Below are 20,548 nucleotides of genomic sequence, written 5' to 3' on the forward strand. Positions count from 1 at the left end.
ATTTTCTAGCATCATTCAGCCATTGTGGAGGTGATGTAAAGCCGATCCTGGTTATTGCTATACCAGCTCCGCAATAGTTGGATAGAAGAACTTATCAGAAGCTGTACATTTAGTAATGGATAAATGGCCACAGTAAATACCAGAATGTTGCCATGTGGTATAATTCATATGTGGAATTATTGTAAACAATTGTCCTAAATAAGACCCCTTCTGCCACATTCACTCCTTGGATTCCTGAGACTTCTCATTACATCTTGCAACCATCCGCAATTGCCAGTCAGGTATTTTTAAAACATGCCACAAAAAATGCCGCAAAGGAAAAACAAAGAAAGGGCAGAAGTGGAGGCAGCTGGTGCCATCTTTAGTGCTGTCTCATTGACCAACTAGAGAAAAACATTAGCCATTGTCAAGAAGAAGGTGAAGACATTTTTTGTTAGTGTTGGAAACATACTTCTTACAGTTGCAATCTGTGTGGAAAGGGCATTGCTGAAGGGATAGCGTGGGTGAAATAATTAGGACATGGAAGACATTGCTTTGAAAAAGACCAGATGCTTACATCTGCATTGCAAAACTTGAGGACTACATAGGCATTGCCACCCAGAGCCTCTTCAGAAATTGTTTCCAAATTGTAATTTGTAATATGAAAAAATAGACACTGTTGTCCATGCTCTGCCTATTTTCTGGAAATTTTCTCTGTCCCAGCATGCACATCCAAAGCTAATATGGCACTCAGCTGAGAAAAACGCCATATGTCTCTGCTTTATATAGTTTTGGAATGCAAGACAAAATATAGTTGTTGGAAAACCATTTCCATTGCTGTAGATATAAGATTTGTGTCAATTTTTTTGTTAGGTGTTGTTAGGATACCTTTATATTACAAACTGACTATATATTCATTTAAAAATAAATTAAAATGAAGGAGAGATGTCTGGAAAGGCATGCCTCCTTATTTAGGGTCACAAAAGAATATGGAAATTGAACAAAGTTGGAGTCTTACATTGTTTTGAAACAATCAGCCATGTCTTTGTTGCAGGTCCCTAAAATAGACTGCTAGATTAACTGTTTTAAAAATTAACTGGCTTACTTTATTTCACTACAGCTCACCAGAATTCATTGTCATTTCATGCGTTTATGTTGCTATAACTTCAGTAGACCATTTTAAGGTTTGCACAGAATTTTGCTCACCTTGGTTTCATCAGAAAATGGAAATATGTTCTATAATTTATAAAGTTAGCAATGTCAGGAGGAGGGAAGATGTAACCTTGACAAATCAACTAATTAAAAAATAATCCTATGGAAGAAAGTACTCATTATTTGTTTGTTTGGTTTGCTGCTCATTTATTGCTTTTGATCTTTACTTGTTAAATATGCTGAAACAGAGGGAGAGAAAAATACAAAAAGAAGAAAAACAGGAACTGAAAAAAGAGAAAAAGTAATTATCAAACATACAGAAAACATTTCAGTGATTAAACATAGCATTAAACCTTGACCATGTGGAATAATATTGGTCAGTCTTTCCATTAAGTCAGTAGATAGCCAGTTCACATGCAGAGAGAGAACAAGAGAACACATGTCATCAATCCACAACTCATTTATTCCTGATTTTTATGGGGGTGGGGATTTTCGGCATGGAGGTGCACACCCATGTACACTAACTTATCTACTCCTGATTGTGTGTGTTTGCTCTCAGGGCAAAAACAGAACTTTACATATCTCATCATTTGTTTAAGGATCAGAAAGAAAGTAGTAGATTCACAGCCTTCTCCCTTCTCCGCAGACATTCCACTGAGAATTTCAGATTAAAAATTCTGCCTTTATGAAGGCCAAATAGTGAATAGAGAGTAAAATCCTCAAGTACATTTTCATACGCAACAGCTTGTGGGAGTCAGCACATACCTTTCCATGAAATAAACAGACTTTGTTGTTCAGCAGCAGGGACCAGACTCTGAATTCCTTCTTTAAGGGAACCCCAGCCAGTTCAGAGAGGTATATTGCATAATTACAAAATTCAGGTAATGGTGACAGAAAGAGGAAATAATTACAGATGCTGTCAGAGTTCGATTTTGATTGGCAGTCATGGAAAATCTGTGCTTAGAACAAGGAAATGCAACATTTTACAAAGGAAATATGTTATGAAACCTTGACCTGTTTGCTTGTTTTTCCCATAGGAAAAGTCATATCTTACTGCAGAGGGAACAAAATTTATAAAAAAGAAAAAAATGCCCGATTCCTCAGGTTAGAGTTCTCTTTCTTTCTCTCAAAACTAACACGAGTGGTATTGTTTTTGCAGCTTTGTGCCCTAGACAGGGAGACTATGATTTGTCAAATGGAAAATAGGGTTTTTCACCCCAGGGCATTCTGGGATGAAATTTCTTAACCTTGGCTTTTTGCCCACGGGACTGGTGCCAAGTCTATCCCCTCTAGATCAGCTAGTTGTATTTTTCTTGTGCCAGCATTGCATAACCTCATTCCTGTAACTAGATCAGCCATGTTACTTACCAGTATTTAGAAGTATGAGATAGAATTAAGCACACTGCATCCACTTAATTATCTGTTGCTGTAACTTGTTTGCCAAATTCTAGAGAAGTTGTGTTGCTCACTGCAACAGAAATTTTGATTTGGGTTACAATAGGACTTGTTCAGTAGAATAAAGGCAAGAAGTTAATAGAGCTGAATATATATATATATATATATATATATATATATATATATATATCTGACACTACTTACATACATACATACATACATACATACATACATATTAGTGAGTAGTGTCAGCTCTATTAACTTCTTGCCTTTATTCTACTGAACAAGTCCTATGATAACCCAAATCAAAATTTATATATATATATATTTAAATCCTGGCATGTAAAAACCTATGGGATCTAATGAATACAGATGCATCTGTTTTGAATGCAGTGTAAATAAATTGTTTTGTTTTTTAAAAAGGCCAAAAATATCAGACGAACAACTGAAAATTTGTTTTCTGAATGGGATGAACACATTAACTGTATATTAACTGTAGAGTTCATTGGAGTTGGGTGGCCAATAAATTTAAATAAATTAAATTAAATTAAATTAAATTAATGAATGCAAGGTTCTGCACCCATGTAAAGTTTCCTTTCGGAGTTTTTTACGGTTCCAGAATTTTTAAACAGGAAGGATGAAAAGAATATTCTCCTGCCTTCTTTTGGCATTGGGCCTTTTGCATACCAATAGAATTTACCTGGGGTGTAGTTGTACATTTTAGATGGGAGATGTCTGTTACTGACCTACATCTTCTTCCATGCTTCCCAGTAACACATGGGTTGCAGTCCTATGCTACTTGGAAGTGATGCTCTGACATGTGGAAAATGAATGGACATGTTTTAACAGAAGAGCAATGAATAGCAGTAGTCAGAATCCTCCAACTAGAAGCACCTCTTGAGTAGGAAGAGGAATATATTCTTTATAATATATTTAGACTCTTAGTGGATGAGCACTTCACCTCAGAAGTTGGAAAGTCCCTGACTTTCAAAAGAGAGAAGCAGGTTTCTACTGTGTAAACAGCTGAATGATGTTGCATAAATATTCCTTTCACTGAAATCATTGGTATTTTTTCTTAGTTCTAGATGAATCTGATGAACAGTCAGAATCATATTCTCATGTAGAAAAGGTCCATAAACTCAACAAGGAGAATACTGAGAAGGCAAGCACTTTTCTTGTTCAGAGAAATTCGCCTAAGTCTCTTGACCTCAATGAGTCTAAAGTGTGTGCAGAGCGAAGTCATAGCAATAGTTGGAAAAGTTCTCTTCAGAAGACCACAGGAAAGAATCAGGCAGAAGTGAATAGCAATGAAGCCAGCCAGAGTCAGAGTGGCCCAGATACAGAAGGTGATGCTGTAGGACTCGTGAAGAAGCATGATGGATCCAAAGAAAGTCCAGAGAATGTGGGAGAAGATGATAAAAGAAAAGATATTACCAGGGATGAAAAAACAGAAGTATCAGAAACAACATCCCAAAGAAAAGATCCAATAGGAGATCCAGATGTCAAGTATGTTTTCAATATCATACTCTCCCCCTTTATATTTATTCTTACAGCATCATGCACTGCTTATTGAACTGTAGCAGTTGGATTTGTTGTATACATAAGCTATCACTTTAGACCATTAGATTAAAGATAATCCACACACAAGCATAGACAACACACAACTTTTAATAGGCATTTTTTAAGAAAAACACTATTTCCAATATGGAAAGAGAAGATTGAGGGGGATGGACATAGTAGCACTGAAGGACTATCAGATGGACAAAAGCAAAAGTCAAAGAGTAAACATATTGCAGAAAGATAAATTTCAGTTGAGAATTAGGAGAAATGTATGGAATGTAAGAGTAGTTGGACAATGGAATTAACTCCATCGTGTGACTGTAGATACCTCCTCACTAAAAGCTGTGAAGTAGAAATTCGTTTGCCATCTGACCAGAATTTTCTCATTCTGAATTTCCTGCATTAAGCAAGGGCCTAGACTATTAGGCCTACTTTTTTGTAGTGTTGGCCTTCTGGTCTTGGCATTCTGAGATAAAAAGAACTCAATATATACTTTTTTCTAGTTGGCTTGAGCAGATGTTGAAATAATTGTTAACATAACAATTGTTGACAACAATACGAAACCTGTTCAACATGCTATATTGATACACTTGGTCCTAATGTTAGTCCTGCATTACTTATAATCCTCTAAAGTCTTGGCTTTCATTGTACAATGAAATTTTTCTGCACAGACACATTGTCATAAACTGGAACCACACAGGCAAAACTTGCACAAGAAAACTTCCTGTTGGATTGTGGCCAAATCCAGTTTAGAAATTTTGGACAACAAAGAAAACATTCTTATGGAAATGTTGGCATATTACTAATGCAATTGATAGAAAGACTTACGGTTCTTGTCCATAACGAAATTCAGTAATAACAATAATTTGATAGGTGCTAAATTCTAGAGAAGGGAAGAACTTCATACCACACTGTAAAGTTTTGGAGAGAAAGGGAATGGTTCTATTTAGCCAAGCCATCTTACTTGAAAAGATTCTGGAAGTTAAATGGAAATGGATTCTGGAATCCATAATATGCTGCTCACACATATGATGAGGAACCCAACATATTCTGGAAGCTTGTGAAGTAATAGTAAAGGACACAGCTGTCTGCTGTCTAAAGTTTCCAATTTAGCTGAGAGGTGATCTGTCTCATATTGCTGCAAGACTTATTCCTGTTCTAATATTCTGCCATTTCACTGGCAGTGAAAAGGTATATAGGTAGTCTTCAGGTTGTGATGGCAATTAGGACCAGGATTGCCTTTGCTAAGCGATGTGGTTGTAAAGTGTGATGTCACATGACCACATCACTTAGCAACCACAATCCTGCCAGTCCTGGTTGCCATCAAACCCCAAGACATGCAGGTCATTAAGTGAGAAGCAGCAGGAGTCCCAGGTAAGGAGTGGGGGGGTGCCATGGGGAGTGGGGGAGGCCAGGGGAGGCCCTGGAAGAGCTGGCACAGGCCACACATGAGTTATGGGAGCCTGGAAGATGGCTTGGGAGGCCCTGCGCAGGTCACACATGAGCATAGGAAGGCTGGGGGATGGGCGGCATGGTAGGGCACAAGCGCAGGAAGGCCAGGCAATGGGCAGTGTGATGAGGTGCGAGGCAGGAAGCCTGGAATATGTCTTGGGAGGCCCTGCGCACATCGCACATGAGCATAAGAAAGCTGGGGGATGGATGGCATGGCAGGGTGCAAGCACAGGAAGGCCTGGGGATGGATGGTGTGGCGTGAGCACAGGAAGGCTAATGGATGGCACAGCAGGGCTGAAGTGCAGGAAGGCCGGGGGACTTACCACAGTGACTTGTGACCTTCCCTGCCAGCTTCCCCGTTGACGTTGTTTGTGGGAAGCCATCACAAATGGCAATCACATGACTGTGGGACAGTGGAACTGTCGTAAGGGCAAGCCAGTTGCCAAGTGCCCAAATCATGATCATGTGACCGTGGGGGTGCAGCAACAGCTGGAATTTCAAGGACTGGTCATAAGTACCACTTGTTCAGTGCCGTTGCAACTTCAAACAGTTGCTGAATGAGTAGTCATTAACTGAGGACTACCTGTACAGATACTTATTTTTAAAATTCCTGTGGCCCTATGGAACATCAGTCCCCCCAAAGTCAGACTGGCTGCGACCTTGCTGGCCTTCCAAAAAGGCCTGGAGCCATGGCTTTGCCATCTATCCTGGGGATCAGATAGTGGTGGTGCAAAGCCTTTAAAATGGTTATATTATTCCTGAATTGACTGTGTTCTCCTGTTGATTGTACGGTAGCTTTAATTGTTTTGATGCTTGTATGATTATTTTTTAGTTTTCTGGTACTGTTTGTGTTTTAATCTTGTAAGCTGCCCAGAATCATGTCTGTGAGATGAGCAGCTATATAAATTGAATAAAACAAATAAATACATAAATACATGTATTCATTTACAAACCATGAACTCTCAAACAAATGAGCTTCTGACAATTTGGGTTGCTTGTATTTCTCCACAATGTTCCAAAAAAGACACTAGAATAATTTACATTTTCTCATCTAGGCATACAGAGAATGAAAAAGCTTCGTTTCTTTTGAAAGATGAGCAAACCACCAGCAGTAAGCGTCGTGTGAATGATGGAAGTTTTCCCAAAGACGTCAACAAAAAGAGCAGAGTAGATGTAGCGAAGGCCAGTGGTGGACTTAAACCAAAGGAAGCAGCTAAGCCAAGAACAGGGGAGCCCGCCTTACCTGGAAAAACAGTGGGATCTAAATCAACGGTTGGCGACAAAAGCAAAGTGAAGAAAGAAGCTTCAAAAGGGAATAATTTTATAATTGGTAGAATACGGCTTTAAAAATACACAAAATATATAAACATTGCAAGCAAAATGAATGCCTTTGTATTTCATTTTCTACATTCTTCTATTAATAGAAGAATAACATTTGGATTGTTACTTACACTGGCTGAAAATCTCATCTGAGGATGAGGAAGTAAACAAGTTTTAGTGCTACCTGTTTTCTTGTCTCTTCTTGTCCTTTTGGGTGTTTCTTAAATGTTTTTATTGATTTACTGACTGCCAATTAATAAGGTTTGGGCTTTGCTAAACATATAGGCATAGAAGCAAGTTGTTTTAACATTAAATTAAATTGTAATTAAATGTGCCATCAAGTGGTTTTCAACTCCTAGTGACAACACAGATTTTCTCCATGACAATCTATCTCTAACCTGGTCTTTCAGGTCTTCCAATGGTGCACTCATCACCACCATAACTGAGTCTGTCCACCTTGTTGCTGTTCATCCTCTTCTTTCCTTCTACCTTTCCCAACATTAGGGTTAACCCTAACCCTAACCCTTTTCCAGAGAGCTGGGGCTTCACATAATGAGTCTGAAGTGGGATAATTTGGGCCTGATCATTTGTGCCTCAAGTGAGAACTCTGGATTGATTTGGTTGATGATCCACTGGTTTGTTTTCTTAGCTGTCCATGGTATTCTCAGGGGTTTTCTCCAACACCAAAGTTCAAAAGTGTCAATACACTTTCTATCCTGCTTCTTCAAAATCCAACTTTCATTTCCATGGAGTGTCACAGGGAATACCATGGCATGCATGATTCTGTTCTTTGTAGTTACAGAGACATCATAGCATTTGAATATCTTTTCCAAGGCCTTCATGGCTGCTCTATCAAGTGCTCTCTAAAACTCTTTGTTAAGTTTCTTTTTGAGATGTTTGTCTTTCTTGGCTTTGGCTTTTCTTTTCTTCTTGGCAATTTCCACAGTTTGTTCTGACATCCAGTTTGCTTTCTTCTCTTCATTTTTTTCAGTCTCTTTTCACATTCATCCTTAACTTCTTTAAGTTCATTCCATAATTCCTCTGGTTCTCTAATCAATGAGGCTTAGGATTTCAAAGTGATTCCTGATTCTCCTTGAAAATGGTGGGTATATGTTCAAGATCATATTGTGGAAACTCACTGGCTTTTTTAGTCTTTTTTAGCTTAACGGGGAACTTACACATGGGTAGTTCATGATCTGTTTCACAGTCAGCACCTGGCCATGTCTTTGATGCTATAACTGAGCTCCTCCACCTCCTTTTAGCAATAATATAGTCAATTTGATTTCTATATACTCCATCTGGTGATGTCCATGTTTAAAGGCATCATTTTGGTTGTTTGAAGACAGTGTTAGCTATGAAGAATTCATTGGAGTGGCAGAAATTGATATGTTGGTCTCCTGCTTCATTTCAGTTTTCTAAGCCATACAATTCAACTACATTTTCCTCTTTAACGTTTCCAACTTTGACATTCTAATCTCCAGTCACAAGCAGCACATGTTGCTTGCATGTTCTGTTGATTTCAAATTGAAGTTGATCATAAAATTCATCAAACTCCTCTTCTTCTGCATCAGTGGTTGGAGCATAAACTTCAACGATCATCATATTAAAGGGTTGTCCATGAAGTTTAATTGATATTATCATTGATTGTATTGTAACCAAATGCTATTCTTGCTATGCCCTTCCTAATTATAAAGGCAGTGCTGTTGCTTCCTTGTTTTTCTTGTCCTGAATAATAAACAGTGTGATCTTCTGATTGAAAGTGTCCAATCCCAGTCCATCTTGATTTGCTGATGCCTAAGTAGGCAATTTGTAGTCGTTTCATTTCATCTTTCACTGTGTTGAGCTTTTCCCATGTTCATGCTTCTTGGATACAATTAAGGTTGACTTTACTAAGAGGTAAAGCCTAACCCCATGTATGTAAAAGTCTTTTCCGCAGACAGAGCAAAAGATGCCACACTGCAACAGTGCACAGGATTAAGACCTCAAAGAAGGGAAAGCAGTGATTTGCTCATTAACATTTAACACCTGAACAAAAACTGAAAAAGCACACAAATCATTTTGATACAGTCTTTCCAATAACTGTGAGATTATTTTATTTTTATTTAAACTCTCTATATAAGGTCAGAGCCAGTTTGGTGTAGTGGTTAAAGGTAGCAGGCCAGAAACTGGGAGACTCTGAGTTCTAGTCCTGCCTTAGGTAGAAATCCAGATGGATGACCATGGGATGGATGGATGGATAGAAACAGCCATCCTAGAACTCAGTCTCTGTCTTTGTTCTATTAGTCTCTGTCTGTCCCTTACACCCCTCTTCCCACTGTATCATTAAAAACACCCCCAAAACATAGAATGTTATAGCTGTGTGTGTGTATGTGCATGTTGCTTTTTGGAATGCAATAAGTTCATCAGTTCATATTGGATGTGGCAAAAATGAGTGTTGTGTTTCTTATCATTTGTAGACGAAACCCCACCACCACCTGCCCCTTTTGATCACCGGATTGTCTCAGCAAAAAGAGCTGGGATCAATAGCTTTTACCATATCTTCAAGCGTGAAGTTTTGGGAGGGTAAGTTCAGCCAAAACCATAGTTCATTCAGTGAGGAATCTCTTAAAATAATCAGATCAACAACAACTGGATACTGTCCTAGATTACTATAGTGCAGATTAGGTAGAAGTGTAAATTGGATGAAGCAATAAACCTAGTCCAGAACAGAACATCCTAGTCCAGAACAACAGTGGCTTACATATTTTAACTGGAAGACTGAACAGAAAGCTGATGATTTCTGGACCTGAGGTATTCTGGTGTCTTCCAGTTCCAGAAGCCCTTGCTATTACCAATCAAATCAAATCACAATACAAAACAAATGGTCTATCCCATCCTGTCCTAAAAAGGAACCATTGTTCTATGTTCTACCTCAGAGAATGGCAGTTTGATGAGAAGGAAAGCTGAGAACATCAGAAGGTCTGCTGCTCTTAAAGGACTATCTTGTCCAGCACCCTGATTACTACAGTGATTGGCCAGAAGCCTGGGCATTGTTATTCTTTCTTGCTCCTCTTCTGCTTTTGATCTGGAAACAAAAGGAGCCATCATGCCCAGGCACTGCTGGTCTCCTAAACCATTTATTATAATCTTTTAACAAGAATATAACAGCAGCCTTGCAGGGCAATTTATTGTCCTAACACTAAGACCATCCCAACCCCAAAGGAAATGAAATGAAAAGTTGCATGAGGCCTGAATTCAGCCATGCTTTCCTTTTTCTTTCTCTAGTGGACGATTTGGCCAGGTGCATAAATGTGAAGAAAAAGGGACAGGTCTCAAATTAGCAGCCAAAATTATAAAAGCCAGGAATGTAAAGGAAAAGGTAAGTGGAGTTTGAATAACACCTTACAGCATCGTGTGGGGCTTCATTATCCACTGACTTGGTTCCACCTGGACAAACTTTTCCAGATGGGTCATATGGACCCTCATATGCTTTCTGTGTGAATAGACATTTGTACAAACAGTAGCCTTTGAAATCTCCATTTCAACCCCCCCTCCCAAATTAGATAATCTATAAAGTTGAGATCATAAATAAAGGTTATTTTGTTGTAATTTCTTTCACATTATTATTTTAACAACAAAAATCTTACTCTATTTTCTCAGCTCTTGCTCTTTGTCCAACAACAATTTAGCAAATGTTCATTGCAGAGTGCCTCAACATTCTGTCTCTGGGATTGGAAGTTAAACATGTCCTGTACTTGGGTGGGAGACTACAGAAGAATATCATGCTATAAACTAGATTTAAGTAGTAAAAAACAAAAACTCAGAAGACAACAATGGCAAGCCACATCCACACTGTTGTCAAGAAAAAAATCTAGATGTATCCATAAGGTTGCTAGGAGTTGACTCAAGTTGAAAGAGACTATCAGACCTTAGGTCAGTCACAGCTGTAATTCTCTATTGTTCCAGAAATTTAAGCCTACACTTAGGAACTTGGCAATAACAGAAACTTAAACAATTGATTCTTCTCCTAGATATGTCACTTTATTTTAGACAAGAAAAAATCATATACACACAGATCAGCCTGGTGCAGAACACAGAATTATCTCTCTACATCTCTCTAAGCAAGCAAGACCCAGGATTTAACTCTTAAACTTTTTCCTCCTGTTCTTTCATGTAAAGACTCTTAGACATTCTTTTCCTAGCCTTGGACACAACACAGCTGCTTTCTCTGGTCTTTCTCTGGACCAGCATCAGTGTTCAACTTGCCAGCTTAACCTATATTCACTTAACCAACAATATAAAGCAGGGTTTTTCCCCATTTTCTTAGAAAGCTGCCTTAGTAGTTCAAAGTACTTCTAGCTCAGCAGACAAAGCAGTGCTATTCATGTCTACCTGAGTAGATGCCTAAAGAATGACAGTCATGGCTTCCTCTGGATTGCAGTTGTTCTTGAAGTTCTTAGAGAGAAGTCTTTCCTATCACTTCTGCTATCTGATCTCTAACCTTACAATGCCAGAGATAGAACTGGAGACTTGGGCAAAGTATGTACTCTATTGCCATGCATAGTCTGGACCACTATTGCCACCAAATAAACTTTAATGAAACTTGATCTGGCCGTTGTTGAATGTTGGTGGTGGATATTTCCACCAGCTGAAGTTCAGCACTTTGGGATGGCATTGCATTGGAAAAGGATGCTTTAAGAGCTCAGTGGTGGATAACTAATACATGGAGGCATGGGAAATCAACAATACTAAAGATGGCATCAAGATTTTTGCTACATTCTCCTCAAATGTAACAACATTCTTCTTTTCTTTGCAGGATGAAGTGAAGAATGAGATTAATGTAATGAATCAGTTGACTCATGTGAACCTTATTCAGCTGTATGATGCTTTTGAATCAAAAAATGACGTTGTGCTTATAATGGAATAGTATGTATCAGTCAAATGTTTGTTCTGCTTCTCTTTCTTAGCTGTGTCTGCAGCCAAAGCATTTGATGTGATCCTCCTCATTCCCTACTGAGTCAATAGTGTGCTAAACTCCCTGTAGTTATATTTTATGGGAGCATAGAGGATATAGATCAAAGACAATTTGCTGTGATAGACAACCTCTATAGATTACACAGTCATTCAGTTCCAGCCTGCATCTTCCATTTTCCTCTGACATAATTTATAATTATTATAATTTGGAACAGGTTTATAGAGATTACATAGTGACAGAAGAGAAGTAAGTTCTAGGGAGAAAAGTATTCTAAATTCACATTTAGGCAATTCCTTTATTAGAATCAAGCAAATTACCCTAAATAGGTGATTTTATAATAAACGATTCTGGAGAATATGAATCCTTGCATATTTTTCTGTGGCATTTTGCCTGATCCTAAACAAAGTATGCCCAGTTATGGATTTGGGCTCTTTTTCCCCTTCATAAAGATCACCAAGATTATCTTTAATTTTTGTCCTAAAAAATAATAAGTATGGGAACAAGGATCCACTAAGAGGGAAAGTCTTGGTTATCTGCAGAGCATTTAAAGGATACTGAATATGCAGCATTAGGGTACTCCAAATGTTAACTTCTGCATTTTAAACCAGTTACATTCAGACAGACATATAACACATTCCCACATGCATAAGACTATTTTTGAACGTGCTATATAACCAACTACATTTGAAGCAAAGATCACCTGCTTTGTTAGGGGCACAGTGAACCAAGACAAACAAAAAAAGGGACGATAATATAGGCCATATACCGTTGCATGTAACAATTATGCACCACTAGTCATATTTCAACAATCAGAAGCTGACACCACCTCTACATACTACAGAGTTAAACATCATATCTTTCTGCAAATTTGAATCCATACTTACTATTTATGTTCAGCTGTTTACAGATTCAAAATGAGAAACAATGCAGAGGTTGGATCAACTTCTGTTTACTTAGAGATGGATTGAAACATACAATTTGATTGGGTGTTTAAACTTTTACATGCAACTTTACAAGGAGAGGGTATCCTGAAAAGGGGCAGGGTGAAGTTGGGAATATGAACTGGATTGGTAACATTTTCAGTGAAATATGTATGTGTGAAGCTTGCAAGGAGGACACATACATAAAAATAAGTAATAGGCATTTACGACCTGGTAGCATGTATTTGGCAGAATCCTTACAGCATTACTGCATGCGAACTGTATGGGAGAAAGAGGAGTTGTGGTTGAGTACCCTCCCTATGTAGTGCAGAGTTGACCCCATCATAGCATTGCTGCTGATGCCCCAATGTATACCTGCCCTTGTACCCAGCATTCTGGATTGCCGCTAATGTCTGCAAAGCAAAATTGCTTTGAAAATATAGCAAGGGATATCCATAGCATTTGATGGTTCAACTACTATATGCTGGATGTATTTATTGATTTCAACAATTCCCCTTGCCTTTATACAAGCTGAAAGTAATTACAATCCAGCAATAAAACCACAGCTAAAAACATGAAGAAACGCAGATAACTCACAGTAATAGCAATGCATCTGACGACAAACTGGCTTTTTTAAAAAAGAAGATAAACCATACTACCTTTCATTGGGAAAAAAGAAGTATTCTTCTGGGAAACAAATTATTTCTGAATTGCAGTAGGCAAGTCATTACCACCTTTATACATTTAGGCAAAGAATGAAAGTATTGCAGACCATCGTATATAGATACATCTGGCAGCCATACCAAGGTCCTCTATGCATGGATGGATGTAGCTGTAGAGCTACAACTGCAGAGACCCATTCTCAGTGCAGGTGAACCCATAGCTTTGGGGGAACAAAGTCAATGCACAGATCACTGGCAGTGGTAGAACGACTGTAGCTGGTATGATCAAGTGGCTTTAAAAAGCTGCCTTGTTCTGAATCAGATCCTGGATGTAACAAACCCAGTTTAACGGTTTCAGACAGGAATTTTTTCAGTTCTGCTTGGAGATATCAAGGTTGAACTTTTGCATGTAAAACATGTGCTTTACTACTGAAGTATATCATTAATGTATAAGAAGGCCATATTCTTAAACCAGTCATCTCTCTCTGCCTGTAGAATACCAAGATAGACCTCTACTATGTATAGAATACATGCCATACTTATATTTTTCATCTATGATACAATAATTGTTTACTTATTCAAAACTGTTTGCATATCTATCCCAAATCTCTTGACATTCACCACCTTCCATAAACGTAAGTCTGTTCATAGTTTGTTTTGGAATTACTGTTAAAAACTATATTCTAAATCATATAATAACCAAATCCTGAAACAGTCATTGCAGTTTGTTTTGTACATACACAATTCATGAAGGTCTATGTGTGCATGTATACACTCACACAGGAAGCACACATCCCTGACCAGCCGTCCCCAATTCCAGCATTCTCTTATAATTCTAGATAGTACAGACATCTGGAGGGTGCCAGATTGGAGAATATTATCCTTGAATGTGGAATCTTCAGCACATTAAATTATGAATTAAGTCTTTCTATCTGTCTCTCTTTTCAGTGTGGAAGGAGGAGAACTGTTTGATCGGATTATTGATGAGGACTGCAACTTGACAGAGATGGATGCCATCTTATTCATAAAGCAGATCTGTGAAGGGATTCAATACATGCATCAAATGTATATTCTCCATTTGGATCTGAAGGTTCTGTGCATTTATTGTACTTCCTATGCAAAGAATATACATACTAGGCTGAAAACCTTAGAACTCAGTATTATCACTGCACTTGATGACCCTTTTGGATTTGGAGCATTGAGTAACATAAATAGACCCAACTTTCAGACCGTAAAAGCATATTAAGAGTGGGAATAGTAGTAAGAACCAGATTGTACTCTACCCTTAGAACTTGTAGGCAATGGGTAGACCATCTACTGCAGGGTGAGGACTACTGTTTTTAGCAATAATCCACCAAATTTCAATGAATCAGTCAGAAGAAGATCCAAAGGCCACAAGAAAAGCAATTAAAGTGACCCCCCCTCTGTAAGATCAATCATTCTGGGGAGCAACCTTTCTGTTTCCTGCGTGATTGCAATACAGGTAGTCCTCGCTTAATTACTACAATAGGGACTGGAAAATTGGTTATTAAGCAGGGCAGTCATTAAGCGAGTCAGCACGTGACTGGACCCAATTTTACGACCATTTTTATATGATGGTTGTTAAGTGAATCACATGGTTGTTAAGTGAATCCAGCTTCCCCAATGGACATTTTTTGCTGGAATTCACATAATGACCATGATTCACTTAACAACCATGTGATTCACTTAGCAACCACCATAAAAATGGTCATAAAATCAGGTCCAGTCATCTGGTGACTTAATGACCATGTGATTTGCTTAACAATCATGGGGACTCACTTAATGACCATTGTAAAAAAGGTTGCAAATCATGATCATGTGACCACAGGGGGATGCGACAGTTTGTGATGGTACTAAGTGTAAGTACAGATCGTAAAGCATTTCTGGGAGGCCATCATAACTTTGAACTGTTGTTAAACAATTGTTAAGCAAGGACTACCTGTACTCACATTCTTCGAATGTGCTATGGTGTTAAAAAGCAGAGTGAAGTTCAGGTGCTAGGGAACTTGAATCTGCTCTCTGTTCTGCAGTATTCCTTCCTTTTTTGATATGGTGACCCTCAGGACAGCTGAGAAAGATAGTTGCTGATAGCAAGGAAATAACAATTCCTATAGCCTAAATTCTTCAGGCAAGAGATTGAGTGCATGGATGATGGCATCAGGGAGGAGTTCCATCAACTTACCATAAACAGTAGGAATTTAAAAGGCATACATTTGATAGTGAGGCTATAGCAGACATCAAACCATACTCTCCACTGAACCCAGATCTGCTCCTGAAACTGTTTTCCTCTAGGAAGAGCGGCTATTGGGTCTTGTTGTATGCTATATGTTTATTTAGGCAACCAGTGCCTTGGCTGTCTCTAAAACAGAGCTATGCATTTGGCCATTTAGCTTGCTGAATGCGATCCCAAATAATTGAATAACTTTTGGTGAGAGTTAATGCATATTATATTACTTGGACATCAATCTATTTTCAGTTCTATAACATTGAAACCATTAGGAAATACTCAGTTGCCTGTGGCCAAAGGAAAATCTAATTTTTGTTCATGCCAAACCTCAGTTTCCAAAGACCACCAAGTCTGGAATTGAAGTGGGACAATATCAATTTTTCCTTTTTGTTGATACTTATTTCATTGGATGAAGTAGTTTTTAATTACCAATTTGCCTAGTAGAATACCAGTTTGCCACATTACCTAGTTGTATCAAGATGTAGAACTATTTATTTTATGAGTGTAACTGGATGAAAATCTGGTTAATTCTGTATTTTATCTGGTTTGGGGATTTAGCTCAGAATTTACTTTGGAGTATTCCTATGACATGAACATTCATGATTTATTTGTATGTAAATATTTGGAAATTTGGAAAAAAAGAAGTGCAAGGGGTGGGGGCTTGAAGGCTGAAATCACAAAAAAAAGCTGCCCTTTTAGGTAAACTTGTAAGTAACATCTGAAAGTTTGAGTCCATCATTAATCTATGAAGCAGAATTGATAAGACCAGGATTTGAATAATTTCGCTGTTCACCTACAGTAGCTCTACAAGTCTTCCCTCTTAGTTAATATCTACACAGCCTACAAAGTTGCCTGGCATTAATCAAGCATATATTGGTTTGTTGAAGAATAAACTAAGAAGTCCAAATAGAAAGAGAAATATTAAAGAAATGTTTTCTGAAATATCCCAATATCAGCACATAATGGGCTGCAAATTACAGTCCCTGACTTCCTGAAACCAACCAGAGTGCTTTCATTTCCTTTCTGAAAGCTCACTAATGAATTCTTTATCTCAAATTGCTGTATTATGTCAAACAGAAATGCCACCACAAGGGAAATGCTGCCCTGGTGGAGTGTTCCCAGCCTCAAATACCACATGATTATAGTTTGACGTATCCACAGAGCCTAACCTGCTTTAAGACGCCAGCACCCAGATGCATATTTTTATGCTCTGTTGTATTTTTAACGCTGATCCCAGAGCATTTCATTCACCATTTCTCATAAATGTGCATTTTTCTTTCTTCTGGCAGCCTGAGAATATCTTGTGTGTGAATCGAGAGGCAAATCAAATAAAGATTATTGACTTTGGGCTGGCAAGGAGGTATGTTGTTTTAATCAAATAGTCAGCACCTCTCATTTTCTCAAACCGAAATCTATTTCAGTTTGATGTGATTTTGGGGGATAAAAGGTTAAATAAGAAGAAGTGAAGTCTCATTAGACTACTAGAAGAGGTTTGGCCTTGGATAACATTGTCCTATTAGTTTAGATACTGCAGGAGTCTGAATCTGAAAACTTCACAGGAAAGTTCTGTGTTCTTTTCTTTCTTCTGGCAGCTTTTAATCAGCTCAAAGAATGAGCCAGTGAATTCTGTTCTTTTTTGAGGGGGGAGGGGGCTGGTACAAAAAACAGTGACAGATGCTCTAATGAGATAAAAATCATGGATAAAAGTCATCAAAGTGAGCCTTTCATTCTGGCCTTCAGCACTTTCAAATGGCACTTGTTTCACATCATATCTTAAGTAAGAAGTCAACAATACAATACGTCCAAGTGCCAGGAATCTCCTTGGATCCTGAAGAGGGGCCCTGGATCCACAAAATAAAATAAAAATTCCTAAATATTTCAAGAGCATGACATTTCATGAGATCTCTGTGGTCACATATAAGATTTTGCAAGACTACTAAAATCTTGTGAAATTTTACACGTGAACACCAAAAACTAGCAAGAGTTAAATGGACTAACATAAGATCTTGCAAAATAGCAGTTTGGAGGTGGGGTGGGACCAGAAAATGTCACCAACCTCTGTATCAGTGTAGTAAATCATTGGCCTAAAGAATTACAAAGGAACGTCAAGAAAGAAAGATGAATCCAAACAATTTGTTTCAGAACAAATCCGGTAGTTCAAATTCTTCCTTATCTTTTTGGGCCAACTCTAGATCAAAGAAGCTATAAGAAAGTTGCTGTTAACTGTATTTGACTGTCGGGCAGTAACCTCTAGCTTCTCCTATCAGAAAAAAAATCTTCTAAATAGCCAGATCAGATCAATAGAAGCAAATATGTGTAGCTCAGGGTTGAACTGTGAAGTCCTTGGGGTTCTCTGAGCTTGGTTCTTTTCTTGCAAACATTTCATTACCCAGCTAGGTAACATCTTCAGTGCTAGAATGGGATCAGATGTTTCTTTCCCTAATCAGTGGCCTCTTTGACACTTGAAATCCTAAAGAAATCTTCCTCATTTTGCTGCCCCCTGATGTGGTGACTATTACTGGAATTCCTAGCTAGGAAAAGTGCTATAAAAGTCATATTTGCTGCTACTGTTCCCCATTCATTAAAAAAAAAAATTTGTTCTGTTTCTTAGATATAAACCAAGGGAAAAGCTTAAGATCAACTTTGGCACTCCAGAATTTCTTGCTCCTGAAGTTGTGAACTATGATTTTGTTTCTTTTCCTACTGACATGTGGAGTATAGGTGTCATTACCTACATGTTGTAAGTTGAACTAAAATCTAAATATTAAGATTGTGAGTGCTTCCAGATGAGATTTTTATTGTGCAGTCACAGAATTTTATCGGGTCACAGGATTTTATTGGGTGAAAGCACATAATGACACCTTCTAGTGACAGGCCGCCCACATTTTCTGAGAACATCTTCCATTTTCTTTCATACCACAGAGAACCTGTTAGGTAGGAAAGATTGAAGACATTATACATTGTAATTGGTAATATAGACTTCCCATCTGGAATTTCCTTAAGTTTCTTTTTGTGTCAAGCTGATGAAGTTCAAAAAAACATGGTGGATTTCTTGGGCCAATTTAAATATGACAAAATAGTATACAGAGATGAAGTTTGATGATAAATAGAGCAGAAGAGAAAAAGCTGACTGATGTTGAAGCCAGGAATCCTAAAATCACAGTCTTTAGGCAGATTGAGGGTGAGGGCTGTGGAGGCCAACCATATGATGAGGGGAGAGGAGATCATTCCAGAGGGCAGGCACTTTACTGATTACAGAAAGGCCTTTGATTATATTAACCACGTCAAGATATAGAATCTTGTTGGGAGAATGGGAATCCCAGACCATCCCATTGTCTTTATATAAAACTTATAGGAAACCACAATCCAGATGGAGTATGGATTGAAACAGACTGGCTTTAGTTGGCAAAGAAAGCTGAATACTCTCTCATCATTTTTTCAATTTATATGTTGAATATATATTGAGGGGGCTGGATTGGAAGAAAATGACTGTGGTTTTAAAACTGGAGGAAGAAACATCAATAACCGTGCTATGCTGATGGCATTACTGTGATACAGTAGCTGAAAATGCAAATGATCTGCAAGCTCTAGTAAGGAAAGTCAAGGAGCACAGTGAAAAAAAATGGGACTAAGATTAAACAGAAAGAAGAGCAAACTAATGACGACAGATACAACAACCAGCCTTAGAACTGAAATGAAGATATGGTGGATAGCTTATGCTTTTAGGATCTACTATCAACTGTAAAACAAATCGGCAATCAAGAAATATACTCCAGACTCGTATTTGATAGAGTAGCAATGAAGGGCTCAATGAAGTTGCCCAGAGTCCCCTACTGTGGGGGAGATGGGCGGGGGAGAAATCCAATAAATAAATAAATAAATAAAATAAAAATAAATAAATAAAGGGCTTGGAAAACATATTTAGATGCCATGATGTGTCTTTATCTACAAAGATCAGAATCATGCAACCCATGGTACCCCCTGTGACTCTCTATGGAAACAAAAGTTGGACTTTGAAGAAGCAGTATAGAAAGATGCTTTTGAATGTTGGTGTTGGAGAAGACTCTCGATAAAGCCAAGAAAACAAACAAATGGATCATAGAACAAATCAACCCAAAGTTCTCACTCAAAGCACAAATGACCAAATCTTTGTATTTTGGAGACATGTAAAGATCTAGCCCTTCTGAGAAGTCTATAATGCAGGAAAAGGCAGAAAGAGAAGGAGATGACCAGCAGCAAGGTGGATAGATTTCATACAGAAGCAATGGGTACCCTGTTAGAAGATGTGAATGACCAGGTTGGGGACAGATTATCCTGAAGAAAGTCTATCTATGTGTTTACACATAGTTGATACCAACCTCATGGCACATAAACAACCAATTAATTCCAGCACTAGAGATTTCTAATACAAATTTCTGAGAAACATGAATGGAAATGTGATATTGTGTCCTGAAATGTTGCCTGTGGGGTTCCCATAGGCATTTGGTTAGAAAACCACGGGAACACAAGCCTAGATAGATGTTTGGGATATACAGCAATTTGTTAAAGTTTTTAATCCCTTATGATATGCTTAAAGTACATGGAATTTTTTTTTCAATAGGCTTACTGGATTATCTCCTTTTCTGGGTGATGATGATAATGAGACTTTGAACAACATCCTGGCTTGTAGGTGGGACTTTGAAGATGAAGAATTTGATGGTGTGTCTGAAGAAGCCAAAGATTTCATCTCTAAGCTTCTTATCAAGGAAAAGAGGTAATTACACACTTATGTTTTGTCTTCAATATATTGTCTGCCCACTTTCATTTGAGATACACAAATATAATAATAGTTTGACAGAATCACATGAAGACCATTAAAGTGTACAAGAAATAAAACAAACTCATGATGTGTGAAAAATGAAAGCTG

General features: G+C 38.0%; 1 protein-coding gene across 1 annotated transcript in view; it reads left to right on the plus strand.

Moving 5' to 3' along the window:
* The window catches only part of MYLK4 (myosin light chain kinase family member 4), a 52,535-nt gene that overhangs the window by 16,296 nt on the left and 15,691 nt on the right, over positions 1–20,548 (plus strand). The window contains 10 exon segments of the mRNA XM_025168016.2: positions 2,169–2,235; positions 3,612–4,032; positions 6,594–6,868; positions 9,315–9,420; positions 10,123–10,216; positions 11,654–11,763; positions 14,343–14,484; positions 16,932–17,002; positions 18,254–18,382; positions 20,243–20,395. Coding sequence (XP_025023784.1) covers positions 2,169–2,235; positions 3,612–4,032; positions 6,594–6,868; positions 9,315–9,420; positions 10,123–10,216; positions 11,654–11,763; positions 14,343–14,484; positions 16,932–17,002; positions 18,254–18,382; positions 20,243–20,395 — 1,568 coding nt within the window.

Source organism: Python bivittatus, unplaced genomic scaffold (genome assembly GCF_059951505.1).
Source record: "Python bivittatus isolate LINGU-HERP-01145 unplaced genomic scaffold, Pbiv_v1 ctg000840_np1212, whole genome shotgun sequence".
NCBI lineage: Eukaryota > Metazoa > Chordata > Lepidosauria > Squamata > Pythonidae > Python > Python bivittatus.